This window comes from Cyprinodon variegatus, unplaced genomic scaffold, assembly GCF_000732505.1.
Source record: "Cyprinodon variegatus isolate N-32 unplaced genomic scaffold, C_variegatus-1.0 Scaffold2177, whole genome shotgun sequence".
Classification (NCBI taxonomy): domain Eukaryota; kingdom Metazoa; phylum Chordata; class Actinopteri; order Cyprinodontiformes; family Cyprinodontidae; genus Cyprinodon; species Cyprinodon variegatus.
The window spans coordinates 7,489-27,866 of NW_015152630.1; the positions used below are offsets into that span (position 1 = coordinate 7,489).

General features: G+C 37.8%; 2 protein-coding genes across 3 annotated transcripts in view; both read right to left on the reverse strand.

The window, feature by feature from the left end:
• Nucleotides 1-5,160: 5,160 nt before the first annotated feature.
• Nucleotides 5,161-12,873, reverse strand: LOC107105231 (oocyte zinc finger protein XlCOF6-like). Of its 2 annotated transcripts, XM_015405357.1 has the most exons (3): nucleotides 12,660-12,873; nucleotides 8,710-8,824; nucleotides 5,161-7,502 (listed from the first exon to the last, which is right to left on the reverse strand). In XM_015405357.1, exon 3 carries the CDS (start codon nucleotides 7,307-7,309, stop codon nucleotides 5,228-5,230), a length of 2,082 nt encoding a protein of 693 aa, XP_015260843.1. In that variant the 5' UTR covers nucleotides 7,310-7,502; nucleotides 8,710-8,824; nucleotides 12,660-12,873; the 3' UTR covers nucleotides 5,161-5,227. The 2 variants fall into 2 exon arrangements, with proteins under 2 accessions (XP_015260843.1, XP_015260842.1); XM_015405356.1 differs by lacking the exon at nucleotides 8,710-8,824.
• A 2,366-nt stretch (nucleotides 12,874-15,239) lies between these two features.
• Nucleotides 15,240-20,378, reverse strand: part of LOC107105230 (zinc finger protein 182-like) — an 18,280-nt gene continuing 13,141 nt past the window's right edge. The window contains exon 4 of the mRNA XM_015405355.1: nucleotides 15,240-16,586. Coding sequence (XP_015260841.1) covers nucleotides 15,910-16,586 — 677 coding nt within the window. The 3' untranslated portion in view covers nucleotides 15,240-15,909. The remainder of the gene's footprint in view (nucleotides 16,587-20,378) is intronic.

A 20,378-nucleotide genomic window follows, 5' to 3' on the forward strand; every position in this document is an offset into this window, starting at 1 on the left:
GGGATCACTCTTTATCTACTGGGATCACTCCTCACTTCGCCTCGACCCACTCCACCAGGTAAGCCTCAGCACCTGAATCAGGCTCCCCCCTCGCCTTCCCGTGTGTGTGGGTAGTATATTTTAACAAGACCTGTTATTTTAATCATGTTTAAATAAAGAATTGTTGTTTTTTTCTAAATTATAACCACATCTCTGACTCTCTCTATGGTAGAACGGATCTACGTATCTTACCTTTAAAATTAATTCTTTGGGTGAAATTCCCAAGGTGGCGTTATTGGTCCATCAGAAATTGCTAGTATCAGGTTCTCCTTCCTGTATACACCGCCTGCTTGCCACAGTTATGTTAAAAAATTAAAAAAAAGTAGTGGACATGATGCTGCTGAGTGACGGTGTGTGAAGCAGTTCCTCACTGAGCAGGAAAACTGTCAGTTTTCTACTTCTCCTTCCTGTTGTGTAACAGTGAAAACCTTCCACCTTGATTCCGCATTAACACCAACTTCTTTTTCCAGAGTATAATTAGATATGTTTTGCTGAATTTCTTCTTTGACCCAGATGACTTGGTCAAATTTAACTGCAACATTAATCCGCAAAACAGCAGCCAAACTGTTGAGGCATTTTAATAGTTGTCACATTAAACACAGGGAATGTATTATTTCACATCAATTATTTCAATACAACCTGTAGAAAATTCAAATTAAAGCAAAAGAAGAAATATTTATTTTAACAATTTTAGTCTGAAACCAAAAGTTTCAAGTTCAACTTTACTTGTAGAGCACACTTTACAACAATTATCAGAATGCCCTCGGTGCTGAACAACTGACAGGCGTGATACAGGATGCCAAAACATAAAAAAGAAAATAAACAATGGCAGGGACAATAATGATACAAAAGACCTCCATGGTAAACAAAAAAGTTTTGAATGCAGTACATTTGTTCTTCTTTTGTAGGCTTCTTCTTGTTTTCTTTTTGTAAAAAGGTACATTGATTTCTCTTTACAACATCCGATAAATTGCTAAACTATCTAAAAGGGAAACACATATTAAAGAGTTGAAATGGGAAAGTTCAATTATAAATACTTATAGAATTGATAGGGGCGAGGGGAGGTCTCATTTATGGTGTTTTTTTATGTTATTTTTTTTACTATTTCTTTGGAATTTAATTCAAGTATTTCAGTTTTTTCTTGATTTGTAAATGTATTGCCTCATCAGCTGTATTCTTGTTTGTTATTTTGCAGCTGTGTGTCCTTTTATAATGGTTTCTTCCAATGACAATTCCAAAGGAATGTCTGCCATTGTGCTGTTGTTGGTGTGGTTTATTGATGTGCTGCACCAGAAAGAATTAAAGTGTTGGCTGAAAACTCCTCTAAGCCTGTTCCTTTCCACCGTTTTGGGTCCTACCTCCAAGACTCCTTGACCTCATGATGGTCATGCAAGGCTCAGCATATCTAATAGTCAGCAGAAGCTCATTCCATAGGCGGGGGGGAACCACAGAAAAGGCTCACCTACCCCTTGGTGATCACAAGGGTGAAATACTCTTCAAGAGACCTCAACAACATTTTCCAGCCCTGGGTGGGTCATAACGGACCAGGAGCTCTGAGATGTACAGAGGGAGAGACACTAAAGTGATTTATATTTCAGGATTTTAAACTGGATCCTAAAACTCACTGGGAGTCAGTGAAACTCAGCCAAGATCTGGCTAATGTTTTCACTCCTAACCTGCATATGAGCAGCTTCATTTTGAGCTATTTAAAGCTGATGTAGGGAGTGCTTCCATAGGCCTTGGTAAAAAGAGTTACAGTAGTCCAGGAGTGACATGATAAAACAACCAAGGTCAATATTTCAAATTCATTATCATTTAATTAAGTCAAATGCACAACGAATATTAATACAATTTCAGACTAATAATTACACCTTGGATTAAATGGTTTTTCTAAAAACACAGCGGAACACATCAGGATTTCATTTCAGGGTTTAGAAAACTCCAACAAGATCTCTAAAACAAAGAATCTTTGCCTTCTAAACAAACATCACACTTTTGTGTTCAGGCCACAGTCTATTTTGGTTTAATTCTAAAAACAAAAATAAAATAAAAAAAATAAATAAAAATTCTAAGACTGCCTGGAATACCTCAGATTGGAAAGGACCCTTTAACCATGGCAGAAGTTCTTCCCCGGTTGCCATTTTAAGTGCTATCCAAATAGTGCTGGAAGTTAAGGAGAACTCCTGAGTACCAAGCTGCTATTAGGAGCTATTTTGTTTTTGGAAAAAAAACTGCTACACTGCAAGAGTTTACAGAAGGCACAGTAAAGATATGGAAAACCAACAGACCCAGTAGACATAATGTGCATGCTGCTGATTGTGCGAAATTTTTTTATTTACTGAAAGAGGCATGTAAATCTAATTATATATGAATAAAAAAATAAGGTGTTAAACGGGTAATTTTAGTTTACAACAATGCTTCACATGCTGGCTGCGTATTTGTCCTTGAAAAACAGTAAAATGGGTCGATCGAGAGTTTGTTGGAGAAATTGATTCATATTTCAGAAGGAAAAAAGTTATAAAGTTCTTAAAATAATAGGCTGTTTGGCTAAAATAATCATCGCTTTAAACAACAGCAAAAAACTTAAAAGGATCAATGAAGATCTAAGGCTACGTTCACACTGCAGCCTGAAGTAGGGTGACCAAACGTCCGTATTTCCGGGGACATATCCGTATTTCACGTCCTGTCCTGGGCGTCCCGGGTTTTTTTTAGAAAGTGAGGAAATGTCCTGATTTCACTGCGCACAACGCTCCGTGTGATGTAATCCCCGAGCCGCGTCAGTGCGGGCAGCCCTGTTCTTAATCAGAGGCTCTGGCTCTGTTCGAAAACCTAGGACGCATCCTCCAAGGACGCGGTCTACCTAGACTGGATCCTTCGACGTCCTTGAAGATAAGGAGGCCGGAAGAGTTTTGGCTGTAAATTCGAACAGGTCCACCCTTCAGCGGGTTTTACCGCCGTATGCTCTGTTGCTTAGCAACCGTGAAAGTTGACACACAAAGCAGGAAAAGAATGAAAACCGAGGTTTTCAAAACTGTTTGTTTATTTATTTATTTTAAAAAAAGTTAAAGTGAACCAAGACTACACTCACAAGAATCCAAAGTGGAATAAAGTTTCCAACCACCGGGAGCAGGAACAAATCAAATCAAATGTAATGATAGAAACCTTAGTCAGTTAAATAACCTGCTGCTGTCATTCTGCACATCTCTGATGTTGCTGCTATTTTCAAATATCCATTACTGTAAAAATGTCCATAGCTGCATATTGGTTATTAATTATCCAGTTTTATATTGTTAAAACACTTTACAGAATTTTATTTTTTATATTTTACCTCTTCCCTATTATGTTATTCTTATACATTTTTCTAAGGTCCACATTTGTGTGACCATTTTCAATAATCTTTCTGCTGCTGTAAATTTGCCCATTGTGGGACAATAAAGGGATTTTCTATTCTATTCTATAAAAGGGTTAGAAATATATAAGTAAATCTAAACAATGTATCTACAAAATATATCTGCAAAATCTCTAATATTCAACAACAAAAAAATACTTAGTTAAGCATATTGTGCAAAACAATAAAAAAATTAAACTCCTATCAGATTTATAGTCCCCACTCTGCAGATTTATTAGAATCTGTCCTTAAATTCCAGCCAAACCCATTTACACAGTAACAGATAAAAACCTTTAGATAAACCAAACATTACCGCCACATATCTGACTCTATAACCATTAAAACAACTAGTAACAAGTAGCATCCCCCCCCCCACACCCCGCGCTCCAAGGTGTCCTGGTTTTCCCAAATGAAAATATGGTCACCCTAGCCTGAAGTGAAACCAAATCTGATTTTTTTTGCCCACATGCGACCTGGATCTGATCTTTTCATGGCAGTCTGAACAACACAGATCCGATTTTTTCCAATGTGACCCAGGCCACTTGGCTATGTGGTCCTGAATCCGATACGAATCTGATCTCTACAAATGCAACCAAAGACTAAAACACCAGGTCAGATTCATCCGACCTGAACGCCATTAATACCCCACAAAGTTCACTATTCTGTGTCTTGCTACGCAGAGCCGGCAAGAAAAACAACAACCATGGCAGATAATGATGCAGAGAGCAGTATTTATGTTTAACCATGTGAAAATATTGAGTTTTTATGGTTGGAAAAGACCGCTAGATGCGGCACTACCATCCATGTTTACTTCCGTAAACATAGAGCACACAGGCCTGTGACGTCATTGTGTCCTCTACTTGCGTTATATGACTGCAGTTCACATAGGAAATCACATACAAGTTGCATATATTTTGGAAATATGAACGGCAACACAAAAAAAATCGGAACTGAGCATCAAGGCCTGCAGTGTGAACGTAGCCTAAGATTTTCCCCTTGAATACTGTAACAATCAGATGATGTCTATGCAAAACCCAAGCTACCATCAACAAGCCCCCACAAAGTCTCATTATTAAAAAACTATTGTGCTAAACAAGTTGCAATTTCTAAAAAGGAAATGGTACAATAATTTGTGGACTGATGACTGACATTTCAGGTCTAATTAAATATTAGTAAATGATTCTCTAGGAAGTTGAATCTTCAAGCATTTCTTAGTTTATACTGTACATTTTTGAGTATGTAAAAAGACATGCCAAAATTGCTATATTTTTTTTTTTTACTTTCTATAAAATGTAATAATTGAATTACTTTTTCCACTTTTCTTGCTTTGAATTAGAATGTGTTGTTCCCAGTGTGATGGTGTTAAAATAGAACTTATTTGAAGAATTTTGAGGTTTACTCTCCACTTCAAACAGTGTTATTATGAACACTGGTAGCAATCGGTATTCATCACACAGCATGGAATTAATTTAATGCTGATGATACTCTGCTATATCTGTCCATGAATAAACTAACTAACTACAGAGACTATGGGCATGTCTTGAAGACATAACACCTGGATGACTGTAAAATTATAGTCTTTGGACCAGATAAAAAAAAGAAATTGATTAGTCAGTCACTTCATCCATTAAATTGATCTCAGATAATGTGCCAGCCCTCATGTCGTCATATTTTTGCAACTAAATTTTTTCCCAATTTTAATATGAGATGCATTTTTTCTTTTAAATGCTTTCTTATGTGTCAAGTCAAATTATGGTTTTCATTAAAACATTTTCTATTTATATAGAAAAAGGGCCCCTCTTAATCATGAATTTTTATGTGAATATTTAAAGAACCCTTTCTCTTGAAACCCTTTCCACAGGTCATACATGAGTAAGGCTTCTCTCCTGTATGAACTCTCATATGAATATTTACAGCACTTTTTGTAATAAACCCTTTTCCACAGGTCATACATGAGAATGGCTTCTCCCCAGTATGAGCTCTCATATGAATATTCAAAGAACCTTTTGTAGTGAATCCTTTTCCACATGTGATACATGAGAATGGCTTCTCTCCTGTATGAGCTCTCATATGAATATTTAAAGAACTTTTTCTCTTGAACCCTTTTCCACAGGTCATACATGAGTAAGGCTTCTCTCCTGAATGAACTCTCATATGAATATTTAAAGTACTTGTTCTCTTGAACCCTTTTCCACAGGTTACACACAAGAAAGGTTTCTCTCCTGTATGAGCTCTCATATGGGTATTTAAAATACTTTTTGTAATAAACCCTTTTCCACATGTTGTGCACGAAAAAGGCTTCTTTCCTGTATGAGTGCTCATATGAATATTCAAATCCCCCTTTCTCCTGAACCCTTTTCCACAGGTTATACATGAGAAAGGCTTTTCTCCTGTATGTGCTCCCATATGAAAATTTAAAGAGCTTTTTGTAATGAATTTTTTCCCACAAATCTTACATGGAAAAGGCTTCTCCCCTGTATGAGCACTCTTGTGAATATTCAACTCCCCTTTTCTAATGAACCCCTTTCCACAGATCATACACAAGAAAGGCTTCTCTCCTGTGTGAATTCTCATATGAATATTCAAAGAACTTTTTCTCTTGTACAACTTTCCACAGGTCATGCATGCAAAAAGTTTCTCTCCAGAATGAATTCTCATATGAATGTTCAAATCATTTTTTCTTCTAAACCCTTTTCCACAGGTTATACATGAGAAACGCTTCTCTCCTGTATGAAGTCTCATATGGATATTTAAATAACTTTTTTTCTTGAAACCTTTATTACAGGTCAAACATGTGTAAGGCCTTTCTCCTGTATGAGCTCTTATATGAATCTTTAGATAACTTTTTCTACTGAAACCTTTTCCACAGGTTATGCATGAATAAGGCTTCTCTCCTGTATGAATTCTCATGTGGACATTTAGACTACATTTTTGAGTGAAACGTCTCCCACAGCTTACACATGAGAAAGGCTTCTCAGATTTATGAGTTCCCATGTGGACATTTAAAACACTTTTGTACCTGAAATATTTACCACATGTTATACATACAAAAGGCCTTTTATTTCTGTCACTTTGACTCCTGGTTTCCTGAACACTGTTTTGTTTCTCTTCTCTGATGGATTCTGAGTTTTCGTCATTACTTCTTTGTTGATGATGCTCCTTTTTAGGAAAGTTCTGAAGGATGATTTGGTTTTCATTTAGTTCTGTATGCAAGTGGTCTTTTTCATAAGAAGCTGTTAGAAACAATGTATCAATCTCCTGCTTCTGTATATCCTGGTTTTCATCACGACTGATGCAATCAGCATCTTCTGTGGCCATCTGCTGTTGTCCTGACCCTTGCACTTGTTCAGGCTCTAGTTTAACCAGTTTCCATCTGAGAGCTCTAGAACTGGTTACCATTAAGGTGTCTGTCTCCTGCTTCAGTACATCGGCCTCAGTCTTTACCATTTGGTGGGAATCTGGTTGACAATCATCCTTTATTTGTAGCTCCTCTTGTTCCTCTTTGTTTTTAGGGGATTTAACATTGCTGTGGTGCAGAACACAGACCCCATTATGATTGATAAAAGAGGAAGCAAGTATGCCTTGTGTAATTCCAGCCCCAACATCAACCTTCATTGTGTTCACCTCAGGTTCCTCTGGTTCTTCTTTTATTTCAAGAGATCCAAAATCTGTTACTCTTAAAGTTTCAATCTCTTGCTTTGGCAAGTCCTCTTTTTCATCATGAGTGATGCCCTCTGCCTCAATCTTTACCATCTGCTTAGATTCTGCTTCACCATCATCTACTGATATTATTTTTAGTTGTAGTTCTTCCGGTTCTTCTTTTATTTCAAGAAATCCACAAACCGTTCCAATTACAGTATCTGCCTCTTGCTTCAGTGCCATCTTCTTTCTCTACAATCGGCCGAAGTTTTGATCCATACTCTTCTTCATTCATTCGAGTACATTTAGATTAATCTTCTCTCCCTCTGGGCTTTAAAGATTCTCTTCCCTTCTGGTCCAGATCAGTCTTCTTATTTTCATTAATGATAGGATGGTGACCAAGAACATCTTGCTTAGAAATCATTTTCAGGCAAATCTGAAACAAAGAAAAACAAAAACAAAACATATTGAAATTGTATCTTTAAAAATAAAATGGGTTCTCTGTTCATCTTTCATTGAGAAATTATTAAACCTACAGCCTAATAGCAGACGTAATTATAGAAAAAATATATTTGGGGACTCTAGATGAATTCTGACTGAATAAACCTGTTTTTCATTTTGACAGATGTACTCTTTAATCTTTATCAAATGGTGAGATTCTGATTTATGATCATTATCCTTTGTTGAAATTAGTTGTAGTTCCCCTGCTTTCTTTTTGGTTTCAAGAAGTTTAAGTTTCACTTCTGAGCAGAATATATGGTTCATGACAAAACAGCAAGCAAGTACATCTTACATAACACCAGATGTGACTTGGTAAATTGACTGACAATGTGTCAGTCTGGCAGAGAAATGGTACATCTGGATTTTAAAGGTGGGACTAACAGGGACAGCGTCATCAAATTAGAATCAATAAGGATGGATGCGATAAATAAAACTACAAGCAACACTCTCCATTTTGCAATTTTGTAGTCCATTAAAAGAAATAACACTGAAGATGTCCCCTGTTAAGGTTTTTATTTTTAGAGCATCGAAAAGGGCCTCATTAAAACATTGCTCCATTGCGGTCGCCATCTTGTTGCTAGCAGAAAAAGTTGCTGAGAGTGACTCATCGTTAAGTCCTGCCTCGCACTCCGATTGCTCCGCCCAGACTTAGCCACAGTCAATGCAAGTTTAGCAAACTGAATTACACTGAGCGTAATTCAGTCTGGCTGGTCAGGCTAAGCTACCACAGAAGAATTATCTTTACTCTAACTTAAATGTAAACTTTAAAGTCCTGAAGATGAAAACTAAGACTAAATCTAAGAAGACTGTCAAAAAAAAAAAAAAAAAAACACTTGGTAGAATATCTTATTTTTATCGTGGTATTGCAATATCGTGATAATACCGTATCGTGACCCAATTATCACAATGACAATCATATTGCAACACCCTTGCCAATTTCACCCTCCCCCAAACTCTGCACATCATTCTTATTCTTATTAAGAGCAACCATGATATAATTAACCTTCAATGATTGAAAGGATAAGATCTTATTATTGCAAGACAGAAACTCTTCCACTTCGTCACACAAGAGATTCTCATAATTTTGCCAGGAATTATTAATGGTTGTTCCAAAGTGACTGATAACATCTGTTTAGACAGACCTCTGTGTTATATTGGGGCTGACTTCCAGCAGATGGCGCCACTGCTCCATAAGCAGAACTTGACAGTGATGGCTGTCAGGGAAACATTATGGTGGACATCCATAAACAGCCTGTCCTACAACAGACACACATGGCCCAGATGGAATTAGTGTTTAATTTTTTAATATTTAATTACAAAAGTGTAAAACACACTTTAAGTAGTTATGATGTAAGATTGAAGAGCTCCATATGGCGCTTTCTTTTACACTAAAATATTTGGGTCTAGGTTTGTTTATTTGAAGAGCAAATGTAAAGAATAAATAGAGGAATGTCTGTTTGAAAGGTAGAGGGCCTGTTTTAATTGTCAGAAAAGTTCTAATCCCCAGGGGTAATTTAGATATTTCTATGGTTTGTTTTAATTTAAAAAAGGCTAACTCAATTATAACCCTGTCTTTGAATAATAGTTTTATGAGCTCTCTTTTCATGGGGCATTATAAATGTTTTCTAACTTTTCATGAGTTTTTTAGGTTTTGTTTTGTTGTTTTTTTATATTTTTGTTACATTTAGCAACCCAACATGAAATGAATGTATTATATTGATGTGCCTGAGTTTGAGTGTGAGAAAAGACTGTCGTATTTTGTTCATTTAGACATTGATAGTATGTTTTGAAACAAAATGTTTTGTTTCTTTATAGCCATTCGTTGACAGAACACATTCAACTATGAAACAAAGTCTGAGTACTTACTTTACTTACTTACTTATTAAACATATAATAACGCTGTAGAAAGAAACAGAGTTCATAGTGGAACACAAGTATACTTTCTTCTGTCCTAAAATGGCGTCATATCATGGATACTGAGAGGCGTTAATGTTATTAAGTCTGTTACATCAGCAAGATGGTTTGATCGTTATCATGCCTCAATAAGTGGGAATGTAAAAGAATTGAATAGATATAATGAAATTTGATTAATTGGATTTATACATAAAAAATAAGTGATAGGTGATTCACAGAAATATATGCTATTTACCGTATTTTCATGACTATAAGGCGCATAGAAACGTCTTTTTTTTCCCTCAAAATGTGCGGCGCGTCCTATAGTGCGGTGCGCCCTATGTGTGTTGTTACTGCGGACGTTTGAGACCACCATGAGAACGTTAAAGGGGGAAGTGTGGGCGTGGATTGGCTGCCACGCAAATGGACAGAAACTGCCGCCTATGGTGATTTTTAAGAGAAAGACTTTGCCTAAAGAGACTTTTTCAGCTGGAGTCATTATTAAGGCAAATGAAAAGGGCTGGATGGATGAGGAGATGATGAAAGAGTGGCTGAGGGAGGTGTATGTAAGGAGACCAGGTGTTTTTTTTCCACGCATCACCATCGCTGTTAATCTGTGACTCCATGCGTGCCCATCTCACAGCCGATGTGAAAAACAAGGTGAAACAAATGAACGCTGTGCTCGCCGTTATCCCGGGGGTCTGACAAAGGAACTTCAACCGCTCGACATCGGTGTGAACCGGCCGTTCAAAGTAAGGCTGCGAGCGGCGTGGGAGCGATGGATGACAGACGGAGACCACAGTTTCACGATAAGTGGAAGGCAGCGCCGGGCAAGTTACGCCACAGTTTGCGGATGGATTGTAGATGCTTGGACTAACGTGTCTGCTGGCTCTGTTGTTCAAGCTTTCGCAAAAGCCGGCATTATTTCTGAGGAGCCGCCCGGCACGGAAAGTGACTGACAGCGAAGAAGGGGAAATTGGCATGTCTGATTTAGCGCAGCTGTTTAATCCAGAAACAGAGGATGATGACTTTCATGGGTTTGATTAATACATGAATAAAGCACAATCATACTCAGTTTTGCTCCCGCTGTATTGTTAAATATGCAGTAGAGGTATTTAAACGTAGTAGAGGATATGTACCGATATATAAAACCTGCGCCCTATACTCTGGTGCGCCTTATGTGTGTGTTAAATATAGAAATGACACACATAACTAAGACTGCGCCTTTTAGTACGGTGCGCCTTATGGTCGTGAAAATACGGTATCTTGTATGGGTAACCTCGTTACTGGTTCACTAGACAAATAAACACCTAATTTATTTAAAATAAAGGCTAGGGGAGAGATTATACTTTATCATTACTAAAAACATAAACCTGAGGATTGTGCTTTCTTACAGTGCTTAGATAATAAAATCTATCAATATGACACCAAAATAAATGTAAAAATATTTATAAAATACAAATTGTTTAATGCTGTATCCATTCTATTCACTTAAATGTGTAAAATAAATCTAAATAGATACGCTGATAAACATGACCACTGATGTAAGGCTGCAATAATTGTTCATACTAGCAGAGCTAACTACTGCAGCACCACATGGGCACTGACCTGTTGCCCTTCTTCCATCAGAAAAACAGCTCTATTAAATTTAGTTGGGAAACATTAAAAAAAGGACTTTTAGGAGCAGTTTTACAGCATTGTAGCTTTTTATTTTTACATGAGTAATAATGTGAAAAAGTTTCACTACTCTTACTTAAGTAAAATGTCTGGTGGCTCCATCCACTGTGACTGACTTCATCTAATGAAAACAAGCTTGTTCTAAACAAATATGCACAATTAAGATAAACAATTTCTTCTTCTTTGTACTCAAGGCTTTTTAGTTGATTATTATTTTCATTCTGCTGAGTCTGTCACATCACTATGACGGAGTATTAGGGACAGGCTAGAGATTTTTATTTCGAGAATAAAGTCGTAACATTGCGAGAGTCAAGTTGTAAAATAAGAGCATTTAGCCACAGGGAGAATACTAAAAAAATTAGGAGAATAAAGTCGTATTTTATGACAACTCTTACAAGAAGCACTGTCTTCCCTAAAATGAGGAATGTCGAGCATCATGTTATACTTTGGCTCTGGTTTCACAACTAAGGAAATCTTTTAGGACATCAGCATTAAATTGTGGAGTAGGTCAAAGTGGACTCAAGTTGCTGATTGGTGGTGCTGGTCGGAGCTTGAAGGTTTCTTTCTGAAACGAGTTGTGGTATGATGACTTCATTCTCGTAATTTTACTCCTTTATTCTTGTAATATTACAATTTTATTCTTGTAATATTACAACTTTATTCTGAAAATTAAAAAAATCTCTAGCCTGGCCTTAATACTCCGTGGAAGATTACAATAAACAATAGACTATAGTTTAACCTATTCTGACATGGCTTCAACATGATGGTAAGCCGTTTAAACACGACACCAATAGCAAAGCAGACAGTGCTATTTTTGTTAATATGTTGATTACTGTGTATAATTCATTAGACGGTTGGTAAAAAAAAATACACTCATATGTTTCAAACCACAACAAAAGAAAGAACAAATACTTTGTTCTTAAAAGAACAAAGTATTTTGAGTAATTTTTTTTTTTTTTTTTACAATACAACTTGGAATTATGGTTAATCTAGATTGTAGACTAAAACCACAACCATTACATACAATGTGTTAGTGACGATTGATACCAAAAAGATGTAATTAAGCGGATTTCAGAAAAGAAAAAAGGAAAGAAGAGCTGCTGGAAGAAGGGAAAAAAAACTTCCCAAAATAAACTTGTTCTTTCAAAGTGTTGTACTTGGGCCCACCCAGATAGTGTTGCTTACGGGCCTATTGTTGTGTCGTTACGCCACTGGCCAGGATAGAAATAAAGCCTTTATGAGGACAGCAGGTGAGATTGGACCAGAATATCTCCATCAGCCAGGCTGAGATCACCTGATACCGTAGCACACCTTATAGAGCCGCAGCTGGAATCAAGCAGTCAGTAAAAGATGCTGGTCATACCCTCCCCCCTTCGCCATTTCCTAATTTCCGAGTTTTGGAGCAGGGCTCAGAACCCACCAGATCAGAGTCAGCTGCTTAAGTTCATCTACATGAATGTCATCAGAGCGCAGTCTGCGGACATGATGCCGCTGAGGGACCGAGTGTGCAGCAGTTACTCACCGAGCGGATCCCTGTCTGTCCCTCTGTCTCTGTGTCCACAGCGGCTCCTAGACGTTAATGAGGGGAAATGAGCCTCTTTATCCGGAGGCAGCAGCCGAACTCTGCGTCAGCAGTTCTTCACCTAAAACCCTCTACTGTCCGTTTCTGTCCTGGTGTTCCAACCCGGAGCTAACTGGTCTCTGCTAGCGCTGCAGCTCATTACTAAGCTTCCCACTTCCGCTTTCCTTCGTTCTAATGTTGAGACTTTATGGTGCGCGTTACCGCCACCAGCTGGTGACTAAATTATTTCATAACTTTATTCACATCTGTGTATAACATGTTCCACCTAGTCCTACTCTCCAAAGTTTTAACTCTCCACAGTATTAACCCATCCCTGTAGTATAATTTTGTATTTTAAACAGTATAGAATTGAGGGCTATATGTTAAAATCACAATCTGATTAATCTGTCCTCCTTTCTGCATTTTTGATCCTACAAATCCATGTTCCTTACTGTTTACATCCCACCTTTTGTTCATTCCTCCTTCAACATTTGTTGAATTATACTTCTAGCCTCTGATTAACTCAACTATAAAGTTAACATGATTTAATGTTGCCTTATTTTCTATCTTATCTGCCTTTTTTTGTTCTAAATAATATATGAAATACTGCTAATAAAATTCTTGGGCTGTCTTTAACTCAACTCAGCCGGAATTTGGACACATTTTTTGTGTTCATATTAATCTGTTTTATATACGCTGTGTATATATATATATATATATATATATATATATATATATATATATATATGGGGGTTTGCATGTTCTCCCTGAGCATGTGTGGGTTTTCTCTGGGTACCCCAGCTTCCTCCCACAGTCCAAAAACATGACTTTTAGGTTAATAGGCTTCTTTCTCTAAATTCTCCTTAGGTGTGAGTGTGTGTATCCATTTGTGTTGCCCTGTGACGGAGTGGCTACCTGTCTAGGTTGTATCCCGCCTCTCGCCTGTAGACAGCTGGAGATAGGCGACCCCGCTTGGGATAAGTGTGACGAAAAATGGATGGATGGATGTTATATATACAACAAAACATTTTACATTTGAGTAAGAACACATTATATTATACCTTGCAGTGTAGTATCAGTAGGGAAAACTATCGCTAACTGAAGGAGAAGCATACATGTCTATTATTAAGAAGTGGTAAAGAAGTGGTACTTATATAGCACTTCTGAACAAAGCGCTTTGCCATACAGTAATTCATCCATTCACGCACACTCACACACTGACACTGGCAAGCTACACTGTAGACACATTTGCCCTGGGGCTCACCGATCAGGCAACTCTAACAAAAGGAAAGTTTTGAGCCTTGCCTTAAAAGCAGAGAGGGTGTCTGCTTCACAAAGTAAAACTAATATTTGGTTCCACAGGAGAGGAGCCTGATAACCAAGATCTGCCTCCTGTTCAACATTTAGAAATTCTAAAAACCACTAGTGAAAATGCAGATTGAGAGCAAAGTGCTGTTAGGAACATAAGGAATAATTAAATCACTGAGCTTGGTTATTTAGGGCTTTATGTGTGAGAAGGACAATTTTAAATTGTATTCTGGATTAAACAGGAAGCGAATAAAAGGCTGATAGGAGAAATTTAAACTAAATTTGTATAATATTAACTAGACTAGACTTACTTGTGGTGTCAAACACAAACTGTAAGGTAATTTACCTTTACTGTAATTCTGTAGTCCAACCTGAGGTATTTACCCCTGTAACAGGGATAGATTAATCACATCTAAAATGGCAGAGAAAATAAGAAGGAACATTACCTTAATTAACTCGGTTTGAACTGGATCTCAAATACAAATTGAGCGGGGAAAATCGGTTAAAAACATAAAAGGGTTGTGGTGACCAGTGGGCAGAGATCCACGACTACGCTTTCTGCGTAGTTACCCAATCGTGTGGCTGCTCAGGCACTTTTGGAGGACTACTACGTGGGGGGCCTAACTTAACTACTGGATGTTCAACAGCCTGAAGCCTGAGTTCTAACTCTGACACCCTCACCTCCAAAGCTACAAAAAATACTACACTGATTACAAATACCATTATCACTAAAGGAGGCAGAGGAATAACTGAACATCTGACACAGAGAGCAGGAGAACAGTCAAGGGAGGGAGAAAGAGAAGCCATAGCGATGCTAAGCTAGCACCAGCCTGGGCTAGCTACTCCTTACTACCAGAAATAAAATTGTGTGAAACTGACAAGTGCTCAGTAGGGAATTGCAGCAGAAGATGCTATGTTTTAAAGTGGTTCTGGAGAGTTAGTTACTGAGATACAGAGATATCACATAAAAAATAACTTAATTTAGATGGAGATAGTGTGAACAACACGCTGCTAAGCAGTCAAAACAGGAAGTGAACATGATACGTCTCACCTACAACAGCATTAGCACCCTCTAGTGGCAGGAGAAGACCCAAGGAACGGAGATGAAAATCTAATAAACGGTAATCAGAAGATACTCTGGACTTTGGTTCATATTTAGACTCTTATGCAGACACTGACTCAATTAAAGAAAATTTTATTTTAAAAATTCTTTCAGGAAGTAGGATCCTCCGATTTACATAAAGATTCAATAAAAACACATAGATACATTATTGAAAGGATCTGCTGCTCCCTGAATGCATCCTTCATATCAGATTATTCTGTTTCTGAACTGGTAAAGAATACATATTCATTTAGGTCTTTTTTATATATACATAGATATACAACATTGCAGCGCAGCTGCTGGCACCTTTACTAAAAACATATTTCTTTATTAATTAGTCTTTTCAATGTTCTTCAGAGATATTTATACTATAGAAATTTATATTTCAGTAATTATAACAAATCAAAGCTGGGTTTTCTGAACCAACAATGCTTTATCACAACATTGGGCTTGCATTTAAAAACAGCTTCAGCCATATTTTACTCCCTGGAATGGGTCAACAGCAATGGAGATATCTGGGATCCAACACTGCAGGCTTTCTCTGTGCTGGCGTAGCTGGTTCTCCCACTGAAGCAGGAAATGTTTTTGGAGCAGAACCAATTCTGTTGTGAAAGTTAGAGTCAGGGAAAAAACAGGAACCTTTCTTTGTTCCACTTTATCTGTTCTTGATGCTCCTTCCGACTCCAGAAAACTTTAAGAGTCCTCCCTGTAGCTTGGAACTGGGTAGAGCTAATTGTTTCTGAGTCTGAAACACGGCTTGGGATTCAGGTACAGGCTGTATTGAGCTGCTTCTAATCGAGATTATGGCTGCAGTTTCTTATGCTGAGTTTTCATGTGTTTATTTAAGCTGCTTTTTTGCCTGAAGTATTTCCCACATGTGGAGCAGGGGAAGGGTTTCTCCCCTGTGTGGATCCTCATGTGGTCAGTCATGTGGATTTGCTGAGTGAACACTCTCCCACAGATGAGGCAGGCAAAAGGCTTCATGCCGCTGTGGGTTTTCTTGTGATTAGCTAAATAACTGGTGTTGCTGAAAGCTTTCCCGCACTGATCACAGACAAATCGTTTCTCGCTGGTGTGAATCCTCTTGTGTTTGGTTAAGTAATTGCTCTTTGCAAAACATTTTCCACAAATGGGACACGGATACAGAAGGTCTGATCTGTCACTTCGATTTCTAGTCTCCTCTGCTGTTTTCTTTGGATTCAAAACGTTGTTACGTCTTCCCTCTTTGTTTTCAGTATGGCTCTGGGAGAGGAGCCAGTGGCTGCTTGGTTCTGGTTTGCTCTGTTCTCTTTCGTCATAATCAACAGTCACCTTAATGGCATCAGTCTCCTGCTTCAGGACAAGCTCCTTATCCTCATTGGTGACGACTGCCTCCAGCTCTCTGGTCCCCTGCGTAGTTTCTGGTGTTTCCTGGTCTGGACTGAAGCTCCTCTCATGGTCAGAAGGAAGGTCCTCCCCATAGAAGTGATGTCCAAGGCCTGAAAGGAGATAAGAAAATGGTTTTACTGTGATAATGAGCTACTTTAACCCTTCGTCCTGCTCAAACACATAATTGACTACTTACTAATAAACTGTGGGTTGACAAGGCAGTTAAAGGGTTAACTCCCAACAGCAGGATTGTCTTAGCAGCAGGATTTCTTTCCAACCAAGCAACAGCACACCAGACTCCAGTCATCTCATCAAGTAATCATGTTCAGATTGGACTCACTTGATGAGATGACTGGAGTCTGGTGTGCTTTTGCTTGGTGGAAAGAAAGCCCGCAGCCACGTGGCCCTTTGTGGAACCAGTTTGACACCCGTGCCCTACAGCATCACCTTTAATCTGTGTGCCAACAGAGTCCAGTACTGAGTAGACTTGTCGGGCATTGCCAACACAATTAATCCCAGGTGTTGAACAACAGATTGGTTTCAATCTGACATAGAAATGAAGGTAATTGTAGCTGGGTGAACAGTTCTAAAAACATAAACCAGCATTGTACCTGTAGCATACCATAAAGGATAACATTTGATATACATTTCAAAATGAGAGGAATGTATAAAGTATTTATTTATGTTTAGGCGATCTGTCCATCTATCTGAAAGCATTTATAAAAAGCTTATTTTATTTATTAAGCCTCTATTGCGGCTACCAAACCTATTTCCCCAACTCCTCCTCTCATCTATTTCAGTCTCAGCTAAAAAAAAACTTTTTGCTCTTTTCCTCAGTTTTCATTAGTAACCATAAGCTGGCTCATTTAGAAAAACACTGAAATTCATGGTGCATTGCATGGAAAGTTACTGCTGAATGTTGCCGTTTAGAGGACTGAAAATGAGGTGGAGACAAGTGTGATTTATTTTCTCTGTGGTTGGGTGTGATCTGAGATGTCTTAAATATTTATAGCGTATACATTTTCAGCTTTTGGGCAAACACATGGCTTTGGTATAAACCGCTCCCCAACTGTAATGATGCCCAGGTATCAAATAGGCCCTCATCTGTTTGTGATTTATATAGAGGAGATGAAGCTGAAACTAGGGCTACAACTAATTATTTTTCCTAATCGATAAATTGGTCAATTATATTTTTGATTAATCAATTAATAATTGGATAGCAAAAGGATCCTTAAAGATTTTGACACTTGAGGAGATCTGGATAGAGCATATTAACAGTCAAAAATTATTATTTTTTTTATCTTAAATGCAAAATATATTTTTTTTTCTTCACAATTTTGATATAATTACTTCTCTAAAGGACTGAAAACACCTTTTGCGTAGGAATTTTTAATCTCCTATCCGATTTTTTTCCATGCCACACTGACTGCGGATACAGAGGCTCCCGCTAGGCCGTGTGAGCAGATCTGTTCAGATAGTTTTTTTTTGTTTTTTTTTTACTTCTGTCTGTGCCACACAAATTAAAACAGTTTCCCCACATTTGATTTGGACAGATTAGGAAACGTTATTAAAAATAAATAAATAGAAAACACTGGCGCAGCTGTAAAGAAAACCCCACTTAAGCCGGGCATACACTGTGCAATTATTTCAATCGTTGCACGCAGGTACAGCTCACACTGTACGACGAAACCACCGGGTTTCGTTTATATGCCGACTGAGGCAGTGAGGTGACTCTTAGAGAGAGATCTGTGAAGTTTATATATGTTTCTGTTTTTCTTTTTCTTTTTATAAAGAGGGGAGAACGATGAGGTTACCTGCACTTTGTGTCTTTTTTGTCAAAGAGGATGGTTAATTTACCGTATCCTGAAGTTTGTCAAAATGTATTTTCCTCAAGGAGAGTAATAAGCTGTGTTTTCACCTGTCTCATTGTTTTTCTGGGGCTTAAAGAGGATCATAACTTTAGCCATTTTTGTGTCCATCTGAGCTCCTATCATGGGAGACGTATTATTTTTTAATGTTTCATTGATTGTTTTTGCAAGAGTCTGTCCCGCCTGCTATATATTCACTGTGCGACTGTTTTCCTGTGTAATTGACAGATTTTATTGCATTTCCCCAAAAGCGGATGTGTTTTACTTTTTAACCGTACCTCTCTTCCTGCAAGACCAATGAAATTTGGATTCGGTGTGTTCAGGGTTTAAGTGGGTTGCTCTGTCAGCTAAAGGCATGTTTTACAGTCTCTATACTCCAGTAAGGAATTAATCAATAACTAAATTAGTTGACAATTATTTCAATAATTCATTAATCCAAATTAATCAGATTGTTTCAGCCCTGGCTAATACCCGTTTAATAACAAGTTGTATGCAGATGAGCCAGGTAGAATCTGGTGGTGTAAGGGCTTATAAAATAGTGGGGGAAACAATGCTGGTTCCTGAGCAAAAACAGAGGACAGAATTTGGTATTTCCTGTCGACCAATGAGATGGGAGCCAGCAAGACAAACAGATGAGAATCTGTCTGCCCCCGGGGAGGAAGTATGAAATGAAATAGTTTATCAGGAAATACAGCCAGCAGTACGGCAAGAGTGTTTGGATCCAGAATAGATTTATACATCATAGATAAACTTGTTGGACTTGGAAGGAAAACAAGGGGAAGAGCAAAGAAGAAATTGTAATCGTTCCACTCCGTTGGAAGATGCATTTAGTTTTTGTGTGTGTCGGTGTGTTTGTGTGTGTTCTGTTTTGCCAATATAGCTTCAGGAATAGATGTCCCAGGTCTAGCTGATAGCCCAACAGCTTTGCTTTCATAACCATACAGTTATGACTGTTGTGACTGTATGTAAGGCAGACTTGTATATTGATTACATGATTTAGGGAGTTAAATCGTATACAAAGGACATGGAAGGGAAGATGAGAGAGAATTCTGATTTTCTTAAACTTTATTCTCAACTATTTATTGACTTTACCCATAAAACATGGTCGACGTGTTCCCATGGTTTTAAGTTACTCAAAAAAAAAAAAAAAAAAAAAAAATGGCATTCAGATTTACAGCATTTATAGCAACAAAGCTGAACATTACAAAAGGGTGTTAAATTCAACTAAGAAAAAGACAGTTTTGTCTGTTTGTTTTTTTTGGAATTAAGATTATTTTTTACAAAAATAAATATTTTTTTTAATAATAATTATCTTGTTGATTGAGAAAATTGCTTTTTATTTATTTTTTGTAGAAATTATCTTGTTAATTTAATAGAAAACTGATTTTTCACAAGTATTTCTGTCTCATGGTGTTTTTACCCTACATCAGGCAAAGTCGGTCCTGGAGTTGCTCCAGCACAGCTGATTTTCATTGATAGCTGATTAACAGGCTTTTGCTGAACAGCAATCATCAGAATCAGCTGTGCTAAAGCAGAGAAACCTCTAAAACCTGCAGGACAGCGGTCCTCGAGGACCAACTGCCCTACATGATGAGAGAGAAAAGCAGTAACTTTTAGCAAGCTTGTAGGCCGTAGTCTAGTAGTAAAAAAAGAAGGCAGATGGTGGAATTCTTTTTGGAAGCATGCATAGCCTAATTGATATAGTCTATTAAATTAAAGCACTATGCATGGTCTGGTTATTACATGTCAGGTACGCCGGTCATTTACCTTGACCAAGACACCTTACAATAGAACTGCAGTCAGTCCCTGGACTGGCATGGCTATCACTGCCCCTTCATAGTTAGCGACTAATTTCCCACTGGGATCAGCTTCATAGCCATGAAAGGACACTTCTTTGATTTGATTTATTTTGCTCAGGCTACTCGTAAGCCCACAGCCTGCCAAATATTGAAAGGGCAATAATATTACCATTACTGTTAATATATGGTAGAAATTTTACACATTCAGTAATAAAATTTAACAGGGGATGGATTG

What these genes read in the sequence shown, in the direction of transcription:
- LOC107105231 (XM_015405356.1), bottom strand. Translation starts at nt 7,309, where the DNA reads ATGGCACTGAAGCAAGAGGCAGATACTGTAATTGGAACGGTTTGTGGA.